The sequence below is a fragment of the Anarrhichthys ocellatus genome, unplaced genomic scaffold, assembly GCF_004355925.1.
Source record: "Anarrhichthys ocellatus isolate YVR2014 unplaced genomic scaffold, GSC_Weel_1.0 scaffold107, whole genome shotgun sequence".
Classification (NCBI taxonomy): Eukaryota; Metazoa; Chordata; class Actinopteri; order Perciformes; family Anarhichadidae; genus Anarrhichthys; species Anarrhichthys ocellatus.
In genome coordinates this window covers 596,964-608,008 of record NW_022280137.1, presented here as the reverse complement: position 1 = coordinate 608,008, position 11,045 = coordinate 596,964, and the positions used below count along the sequence as shown (strand labels likewise).

The following is an 11,045-nucleotide window of genomic DNA, read 5'->3' as shown; positions in this document are numbered from 1 at the left end:
CCCCCCACACACACACACACACACACACACACACCTAGAGAAAAGAAGTTGAGGGAAAGGATGGTGTTTTAGGCGCCATAAAAGAAAGAAAGGGAAATATTTACTTTATATACATTTATATATTCAAAATGGATCACATGACTACATGTAAGCTAAAGTGAAAAGAGGTCGCTTGTAGTGACAACCCCACACATTCAGCAAAAAAAAAGTTATAAAAAACCCAGTATACACCTTCAGCACCAAACTGGAGACAGACACAGTTAGCCGGTGGACATAGTGGAGGATTTAGCTGTTTTGAGCCAGATTTGTCCCTCAGGAGTAGGGAGGAGACCAAAAACAGAGATTAATAATGGACTCCTAGTGAACAGAAACTGTAAGAAGTTGACGTACTCATCGTGACGTCACTCATTGGTTTGTGGACTGTTGTTTTCAAGCCTCGAGTTCGGCGATTTAGCCGTGGCCATCTTGGATTACGGCTGTTGCCATGTTGTTTTTTCCGCAGCCAATGAACAGAAGTTACCATATTTCGAATGCGGAGGAGTGACGTAGTGATGCCGTATACGGCTCTGGTAGCGGCAGAGACCTGTCAATCACAGTAAGCCCGCCCTAAAGCATACTCTGCTTTATGGTCTATTTGACTCTAAATGGACCATAATGTACTAAATGAACATCATGCTGTATTGAAGAAGACTTGAAACTAGAGATTGAGATCATTAACTCATGTTTACAATGTCCGAGTGACAATGATTACAATCGACAGCGGACGCTTTGGCTTGTACAGGTCTAGTGGATAACATTGAAATCTACTGCATGGTATTTAGGAACCGAGCCATCGTTAACAGAGTTGCATGTGCTTCTCTCTCTATGACGAGTCAAAATGTCTGTGGAACAAGGTCTATTGCTATTGAATTTTTCTTGTCTATATTATGATGATGATGAGGATGATGAGGATGATGATGATGACGATGAGGATGATGATGCCGCCGCCGCCGACGATGATGATGATGATGATGATGACGATGATGATGGTGATGATGATGACGACGACGACGACGATGAGGATGATGACGATGATGAGGATGACGATGAGGATGATGATGCCGCCGCCGACAACGACGATGATGATGATGACAATGATGATGATGATGACGATGATGATGGTGATGATGATGACGATGAAGGAAGCACTCATGTTTTGCAGTGCGGCAACTTGTTGCCATTGGCGATGGTGATGCTGTTTGACTTCCAGGACCGACGCTTTTTGCCGCGTGAGCGTTCAACGAAGGAAGGGGAGGAGCCTTTGCAGGAAGTCAGGGACCTGGAGGGCAGTCTGCAGAGGTGTGTGTGTGTGTGTGTGTGTGTGTGTGTGTGTGTGTGTGTGTGTGTGGGAGGAGATGGAACGTGTTTTTGCTTCTCGCGTTGAAGAGTTCTTTTTACTGTAGTTAATTCTGGATATCGCACAAACTGAAGTTAGGAGAAGTGAAAATGTGACCTGAAGTATGTTTACGATGATGGTGTGTGTGTCTGTGTGTGTTTATTACAGGTGTAAAACCAAGCTGGCAGCATCTCTTGCTCGCTGCAGAGTGAAACAGGATCTGCAGAGCATCTCCTGTTTTCTGTCTGATCCTGTCAGGACTAAACAGCACAGAGCAAAACGTCTGCCACTGTATGCATGGGTCAATACTCTCAAGACAAGGTAAACAGTAAACACGGATTACGGCCGTCGCCATGTTGTTGTTTTTTGCAACCAATGAATAGAAGTTATCATATTTGAAATCCGGAGGAGTGAAGTAGAGACGCCGTATACGGCTCTGGTAGAAACCTGTCAATCACAGTAAGCCCGCCCTAAAGCATACACCACTTTATTGTCTAATTTACTCTAATAGAACCATATATTACTAAATGAACATCATGCTGTATTGAAGAAGACTTGAAACTAGAGATTGAGACCATAAACTCATGTTTACAATGTTTACTGAGGTAATAAATCAAGAGAGAATTAGAGTCATTTTCTCATAGACTTCTATACAATCAGACTTGCTGCTTCTGAGAGAATGCAAGTTGAAGACACTTCTGCCAGGTCTAAACCAGCAAGGGTTGTTAGATCTATGGGAGCAGGTCACGTCAGTATAAAGACAAGTGTTAAACTTTAACACAGTGGCCGTTTATAAAGTGACACTGTGCATTTGTAGTGACAGGCTCTGGGGAGGGGGGGATTGCAGGATGAGGTTAATGGTGAGTGAAGTTCACCGGGGCGCATCTCAGACAGAAAGGTTCAGCATGTGTTCCTGTGGTAACACCGTTCATCAGACAACCCTGAGAACAGGAGAACCCCACTATGTCACTGCCTCAAATGAAGCGTCCAATCGAGCAGAAAACATCTCCTCTCCTCCGTAGTGTTGAGGAAGTGAGCGAAGCGCTGCGAGGCGCCGGCTTGTGTGAAGTGGAGCTGTTGACAGACCTCAGAGAGGCGACGTTCTGCAGAGACCCTCTCTGTCCGGACACACTCGTCTTCTCACGGCAGCTTCATGCTCTGCTGCGGCACAGCAGCCTCACAAGCACACATGCACTCAAAACACAGGTACTACATGGACACGCGTGTGTGGAGTGAAGTGTGTAAATATGCTTAATGATAATAGACCTTTGTAGATCATCTTAGAAGACAAGTACAAGATGACTGGTGGAGAGAGTACAAATGCTGGTTTATAAATCTACGTGAGTGAAAAGTTACCAGGAAGTGAAGTTCAAATTAGAGGTGAGCTAAGAAGTGAAAATAATATATGAAACAATGTTCTTATTTTTGCTGGCCAACCATTTGTCACAAATGGCCTGGTTTCTGGTTTCTGTACTTATGGAGCACCAAGCACATGTGTTTCTGTCTGTCCACTTCATTTAAAGCAGAATTATAGGCTTTAAAGAATATTAAAAAGTCCCCAAAATATGCTACTCACTGGTTGCCCAATTAGTTAACCAGGAGGAAATGCAATGAATCACTCCAGGGGTTGACTTATTGTTCTTCTTAGACACATGAATAGACTACAGCTTCATTTTATTGCTGAGAGACTGATTCAAAGTTTGCAGTCGGATTTCCTTTTTATGACATAAAGTTTAAAGTTGCTAATCTGTGTAACCGAAAGAAGCCGGTTTGCACTTAATCCTGATTAGCAACGTGGTGATCTGTAACACCGGAGAGGACAGTTTTGTAAAAGAAAGGGAAGGCGATCCTCCACGTGTGCGTGAACGACGCGTCCTTCCGTGTGTCTCTTTCCCCCCGCAGGACAGGAGCCTGTGCGTGGCGGTGAGCGCGTTACGCCCCCTGCTGTTCGACAAAGGCGACGTCCTGGTGGCGGGGTCCTTCTCGGCTGTGACCGTGGCTCACGTGTCTGTGGCGGCCGCCGCCCGCTCCGGCCGAGCGCTGGTGTGTGCCGCCGATCACACGCCCGCGCAGCTAGAGGAGATGCAAGAACTGCTCGCACAAATGGACATCAAAAGTGAGCGATGAAAGCACCTTAGAGAGAGAAAAGTATAGGCCTGTTATGCAAGTGGAATGGACATTGTTGTGAGCCAGGGGCGACGTTAGGCCTATTTAGGGCGTTTAGGCTGAAGCCCCCCTAAAATGTTCTTCAGCCCCCCCAAATAATTTGTCATTATTGGCTTTGAAAAAAAAAAAAAAAAAAAAAGTTTTTTTTTTGGTGATGTCATTAAATTAAACTATTGTTTCTCACATGGACAAGTTATTTATAACTCTAACATGCTACATCTGTGCGTGCGTTCTGGTTTGTATGTTTTCTCCCCCTTCAAATTACAATCCAATAGCCTATCATCATACTTAACGATATAAAGTTGACACTGTCAGGTCCATTCTCCATCCATTGTGTACGGTCCCTTTAAGAATTAGGATTTGGGAGTGACGCGGATATGAAAGCTAGTTTATCCGTCTTTCCTTTACAAGCAGGAAAATTATTTCTCTCTTTATTTGAGAAAAGTTCATATTTGTGTTGTCAAATTTCACTATGACCCTGAAATTCTGTCTCTTGTGTTATCATATACTGAATACAGAGCAAAATCACACTCTTTCTGATTGAACCAATCTATGAACTGTCTGAAACAATGGATATCCAAAAAAAATGCTAAGCCCCCCTTTCTTTGAATCCTAGAAACGCCCCTGTTGTGAGCCTTTATGGAATATTTTCTTTTCAATTTCCATTTCTGATTTCCTGATGCAAATTCATGCCCAATGTAGACGTGTGAGTCCTGTCAGAAGCCTTCTGCGGTCTGGACGAGTGGCACGCCGCCGTCCAGCGCTTAGAGGTCATCGTAGTGCTGCCCCAGTGCTCGTCCTCCGCGCTCAATGACCCCGTGCCCACCATCCACAGCGAACACGGAGGTATACGTACAAATCAACCGGTAGAAACTGAGATGTATACGGATACTGACAGAGGCAGTGTCTTTCCATTTAATTTCCCATATATGACACAAATGCTGAGTAAATTTCATCCTGTTGTCAGACTGGGATCTACTGCCAGACTTGTGTCACAATTCTGTGTCCAGGAGCAAAATACACAAAATGGCCGACCAGCAGGCACGACTACTGGCACACGCTCTGTCCTGTGAGTACATATTAAAAGGGGGGTGACCACACACAGCACGCAACATATACGCACCACTACAACACTGTACTATCTTCTCTGTCAGTCCCAAAGGTCCAGACGTTGGTCTACTGCACGCGCTCAGTGTATCCCGAGGAAAATGAACAGCTGGTGAAAAGAGTGATAGAGAAAGCACGCACTCACCCCAAACTGATGCCCTTCAGGTAAACACGCACACACACAAACCTGCTCTCTCTCTTTGTTTAGGTATTAGTTATCTGTCTATTAAGTATTTAATTATGTTATTTTCATTACTTGCACACAGGCTGAAACCACAAATGTAATAAGAGAAAACATAAAACAATAAGTGCTGTTAGAAAAAGTAGATCTAGGTACATTTAAAGGAAGCACCAAGCTGAAGGCATTTACACACTTTTCCCTCCACTACCTGACCAGAGAGCGAAAGGTGATTGGCAAAGTGAAGCTCACCTGCTTTAGCATCAAATTCACTTTGAATCCGACTGTGCTCTGACTGTCCCTGAGATACTGTCAGATCCTTGAATTCATGCTTAACCATCAAGATCATTACTTTCACTGATCCAGCAAGATGTTCACTTGTAAAACCCACCTGCATGTCTTTAATCCAAACAAACCAAAGAGGGTCTGTGACGCTGTGATGAATGCTAACATCAGCAAGCTAACATGCTCACAATGGCAATGCTAACATGCTGATGTCTGGTATAAGGTTTATAGCTAGTTTAAAGTTTTTATGTTCACAATGTTCGCATAGTGTGTTATCATGCTAGCATTTGCTAATTAGCACGAAACACGCTATGCTAACATGCCGATCATAGACTGTATATAAGAAGTGGAAGTAGTCATCGTGGCGTTACCCACTGGTTTTTGGTCTACCATTTTGAAGCCTTGAGTTCGTCGAAATGGCCATCGCCATCTTGGGTTTTTGCAACCAGTGAATGGAAGTGACCATATTTGGAATGAGGAGTGGCGTAGAAACGCTGTATACGGCTCTAGTAGCAGCAGAGACCTGTCAATCACAGTGAGCCCGCCCTAAAGCATACCCTGCTTTATGGTCTATTTGACTTTAAAAGGGACCATCATTTACTAATTGAACATCATGCTGTATTGCATATCTAACTGCAGAACCCACTTATTGAACAGATTATTTATATTGCACGTGAATGAATAAATGAACGAGGAATTGTTTTTGGTATGTGTGGTCTACTGGGAGCAGTGTTGGTTGTTGGAGTGAGGAGCTTCATCTCTGAGAATTACACACAGCAGGAGAGAGAGTGAGTAGATAATGTCTGACTAGTGTAAATATGACAGCATATCTCACATCTCCACTTTATATACCGTATGTACGTGTGTGTGTGTGTGTGTGAGTGTGAGAGAGGTTACAGGCACCAGGCCTGACAACAAGTATAAAGGATCAGCTGCGGTTGCCGTGGGGACAGTGGTTAATCCTAGAGTCGAGGTGATGGGGTGGAGAGTCTGTTTCACGCCTGCTGCTCCACACAACTCATTTCTCACCATCAATCCAAATGTCATTACATTTGGTCACATAAGCTCTTTTATCAGCTCACCAGTGCGCAGTGAGACGACCAGCAGCCGCTTCACCTCCGTGTTTACAGCACTAAAGAAGTCCTGTTGGCACTTCTTGAATAAGGATCTTTCAAAGAAGAGGATAGGGAGGACCTAGCAGTAAAACAAACATTATGTCTGCCTCTGTTGTTTTTATGCATATTGATATGTGTCATTGCCTTTATTTTCTGATATATTTCAAGTTAAATGCAGTATTGAAGTATAGTGGGAGGCCTAACAAACAAGACCACTTGAGGTATCGATACAGCTCATATCCATGGATTTATAAAGGGTTTCTTCTGACTTTTAAGTTTTGTAAGTTTAACAGATTTGAGTTTGTTTTGTGTATTTTTTTTTGTGTATACTTATTAGTTATTATTATTATTTTATTGTTATTATTATTAGTTTACTGTAAGCCTCTGTTATGCCAGAAATGTATCATAAAGCTCTCGAAAGATGTATACAACCTGGAGAAAACTATTCATTTTAAAGAGCAACTTTTACAGGTGGCCACAATATTCCCACCTTGATGCAGTAGAAGTGTATGCCAGGGTTTCTCGGTACACCGTGACATCACTGTTGGGTGTGGTTACAGACTGGAAGCTGTCACCAGAGAGGGCAGGGCAATGCTGCTCCAGACTGTTGTTACATTAATCTATTATAAAGAAATGTAATAAACTTCACTGTGCCTGTTTATTCAAACAATAAAAGTTCAAGCCCACAAAATTCATAGAGAATAATGTTCTGGGACTCAATTTATTAAATACTTTCATTTTTGTTTCCATCCAGCTGCTGAAGAATGGAAGTGAGAGCTAATTTACGCTCTCTCGGTTATCTTGCTTCCAAAAATGGCTTTGCATTGAGAATTCTTCATGTGAATGAAGGTCACATCAGCACGTCATCTCCATATTTAAACAGCGTTGGGTCCTCTGAGAATTGTTCACCAGCGTTTACCAATGTTGAGGACGCCAGATGTAGTTCCAATACGCAGGAACCGGCGGTGACAGCTGGCAGTGACATGCCTGTCCTGAGGATCCACTTACATCTGGAACTGCTGTCCAAATACTGTTACGAATGTGTCGTGCCCACTGTGTCAACAGTTGATTTGTAGCTTTTTCAAGAATTGTACATACATTTTTTTGTATTTGGTTGTCAACATAATTTATGGAACCTTTGTATAATTCCCTGAAACCGCCGATTCTTGTGTGCAACACTCCCATTCCTGTAAGCAATATGTCTCTGAATTAATGTGGCAGTGATGGATTCAAGTTGAAAATGCTACATTTTTTCTCTCAGGATGAACGGCCCCATTTTCCCAGACGACTCCCAGTCAGGGGACACGGCGGACTCCGAGTTCTTCCGGCTCGAAGCATCTCAGTTCACCAACGGATGCTTCGTCGCGCGGCTGTCCCGACAGGTGAGAGAGGGGGTGGGAGAAAAAAAAAAGTGAGGACATGTGGAGGGCAAGGTTTGGAGGTTTGAAGCGGGAACAGAGTTTTTGTGATGCGTGTGTGTGTGTGTGTGTGTGTGTCTGCGCCCGTGTGTGTGTGTGATGCGTGCGATTGCTTTGCGACGAGACCTTGCAGTAGTGCTGAGGCCGCACTCTTTTACTGTCCGTCTGCTGGGAGGTCGGGCGGCTCTGCTTGTCTGCGCACACACACACTCTCTCACACACACACACACACACACACACACATTGACTATCTCTCCCTGAAACACTGCAGCTCTATTCCAACACCCCATAAAAAAATAGAGACAAGTTAAAGATGAAATGCATCCGAGCTGCTGAAACATTTCAGCGCTTCACAGTGAAGATGAATGGATAATTCTTATCTGTATCGTTCTTGCAGCCCTCTGGTCTTGTTGCATCACCTCGTTGCTCTGTCTATTTGCCCCCCCCCCCCTTTTTATCCTCTCGCTCCACTCATAAAACGTACATCCAGGAGGAAATGAGATGCTGCTCCTTTGATCCCCTGCAGCTAAAAAAAATGGTGCAGGGAGGGAACTGTATGTGTGAGCGTGTTTCTTTTTTTTCCAATACTAACACACGCACACACACACACACACACACAGGGGGGGGCTCACCTGTCCGGTGGCAGTGCAGTCATTTAAAATCGAATGATCACCACGTCAAAGTAAATCGACATCAGAGTGTTTCACACCGCTGCTCAGACGAACAACTCCACGCCAGTCGAACTGTGCTAGAGGTCGATTTAAAGGGATCTGAAATAGACGACAGGGCACCATAGAGAGGCAGGGGGGGTAAGGCAACTATCTCTCTTTTAAAAATCAAAGGGAGACAACAGATAACAGATGTGTCCAAGAATCTCGGGAAAACAAGACAAACCTGACAGCTGTGCTTTAGTGCACATTAGCAAACATTAGCATGCTGCTAACACGCCAAAGTAAGACGGTGAACATGATAAAGGTTCTACTTGCTAAACATCATCATGTTAGCATACCGACAATAAAGTTAGCATTTAGCTCAAAGATAAGTGGCTTGTGACTGTAACTATCAACACGTGTCAACTTCCGCTCCTTACATGCATACGGTCTTTAAAATAAACTTCCGTCCTCGAACGAAACAACTCAGTTAAGTTTAGGCAACAAAATGACTTAGTTAGGTTTAGTAGAGTTTGTTGTTTGGGTTAAAATAATGACGGAGTGCCGTTACTAAAGTATGCAAGTTACGTGACAACTAAATCAACATTAACTTCATGTTTCACACAGGGAACGTCTTTATAGTTTATTCATAATTTCGTGGAGAACATGATTTTGTGTGATATCTATGAATTGCGGCACATTATTTTTCGCATGTATAGCTGCGAATGCTGGATGAGACCAGCCTGAACTATCATGTTGTCTTTCAAATCATCCCCCACACTCTGCTCTCCTCTCCCTCCTCTGCAGGTTAACTTTATGGCTCATTTCTTCAGCATGCTGTTTTGCTGTATAGATCTCCTCGGTGCTATGTAGCCCCAGAGACCCGTAGTTTTAGTGTGTTGCATCCTCGCATCAAATCTTAAGCTGCCCTCGCTTTTGCAGGCGGATCCCACCAAGGTAGAGACGGTCCACGATGTTCTGGCGAGGGCGGCAGCAAAGGGCCTCCTGGGTGGAATAATTCCTGAACAATCAAAAACCGGTAAAAGGGGAAAAAGCAGGAAGAATCTCGTTCCGTCGGCCGGCAGCAAACCCTCATCCCCCTCGAGCCAAGAAAGGCAGAGGGGAAGCGAGGTTGTGAATGGAGAAGATCTGGTCGAAGCTTCAGAGCATGAAGAAGAGAGAGGTGAATGTGGAGAGGAGGGAGAGGAGGAAGATAAGGGAGAAAAGGGTGGAAAGAAGAGGCCAGGGCTGAAAGGATGTAAGCGAAAGGTCAAGGGGCAAACCAACAAGACAACCGAAGTCTCAAAGCAAAACCCTAAAAGCCGCAAGAAGAAATCAACAAAGACTAAAGTCAACCAATCACCTCACAAGAAGCAGCTTACAAGAAGTAAACCCAGAAGAATACCTCGTCTTACGCTGACGTTAATGTCCGCCGCAAAACCCTCCAACCACTTGTCTCCAATCACGGCCCTCGCGCACAAGCTAAGTAACAGTCCAACGGTTAAATCACAGCAGACTGACTTTAGCACCCCGTCCTCTGCCCGTCCCGCTCCAGCCGCTCCCCACGCAGCCTCCAAGCAGGTGCAGGGGCCCAGCACAGAGCTCGAAAGAGCAGAGAGAACGTTGAAGGACGCAGCTAGACCAGAGATCCCGCTCAAGGCCAGAGGAAAGGTGGCCAGACCTAGGAAAGAGGATGTGTTGAAGCAGGCAGATGTTGTCCTGCCACCCATTTCCTCCCCCTCCTCCGGCTCCAAGCAAACAATACTTGATATCGACTCTTTCTCATCTGGCTGACTTTCCTACAATCTATTAAAATGTCCTCAGGTTGTTTTTATGAACTGTTAAAGACTTTAAAGAATGAATAAATGCTACATCGTGTAAATACGTGGCAATGTGATAATAACAAAAAAGTACTTTTTTAATGAAGTGTTAAATGTCTTCATGTCCTGCTGCCACTGCTGACTTGTCTTCATGTAAATTTACTGTTCAGTTCTGAGGTAGGCTGCTATACTTTTCATTTTCTGCTACTTTATACTTCTACTCCACTAGATCTCAGAGGGAAATGTTGTACTTTTTACTTCACCACATTTATTTTGAAGATGTATTCACTTTGAAGATTCTGATAATGAATACATTATTATGTATTAGTATAGATTAATCTACCAGCAGTATATCAAGTAGTTGAAATTAGCTTCAACATTAAATTGATGAACATATGAATCAGCATTTATAATATAGTCATTTTATTTTTTACATTATTTTGAAATGGGCCACTCTGCATAATGAAGACTATTACTTTTAGTATTTTAAGTATATTTTGATCATAACAGTTCTGTACCGTTACTTTTACTTTTCTGAAGACTTCATAGTTCATATTCACTTCAAGTACATTAACTCAAGTAGTGAACCATATTCACGTGAATGCAGTGAGAAACAAAACTGCGAGACACCAGCTATCCCGAAGGAAACTTCGGAGGGAACCTGCTGGTTTGATTAGTCTTTCGCCCCGATACCCAGATCGGACTACTGCGGGCCGATCCCCGCCTATATTTTCTCAGTTAAATATTGTTGTAAATTGAATCCCTCGACCATTTTTAACATTTAGGAACTGTTTGTAAATTATTAGGGTGGAGGATGGGCGCTGAAAATAGAGGAAGAGACCCATGTCTCTGATGTGTGTGTGTTGTCCTCCATGCTAGCATTTTGCCTGTGAGTTTTAATGTGATCACTATAAAAAGGTGCGTTATCTCT

General features: G+C 43.6%; 1 protein-coding gene across 1 annotated transcript in view; it reads left to right on the top strand.

Annotated features, from left to right (window-relative positions):
- Positions 1-10,812, top strand: part of LOC116399268 (putative methyltransferase NSUN7) — a 15,675-nt gene extending 4,863 nt beyond the window's left edge. The window contains 9 exon segments of the mRNA XM_031876298.1: positions 1,202-1,338; positions 1,544-1,696; positions 2,398-2,581; positions 3,278-3,491; positions 4,244-4,387; positions 4,509-4,610; positions 4,696-4,813; positions 7,488-7,608; positions 9,237-10,812. Coding sequence (XP_031732158.1) covers positions 1,202-1,338; positions 1,544-1,696; positions 2,398-2,581; positions 3,278-3,491; positions 4,244-4,387; positions 4,509-4,610; positions 4,696-4,813; positions 7,488-7,608; positions 9,237-10,088 — 2,025 coding nt within the window. The 3' untranslated portion in view covers positions 10,089-10,812.
- The last annotated feature ends 233 nt before the right edge of the window (positions 10,813-11,045 follow it).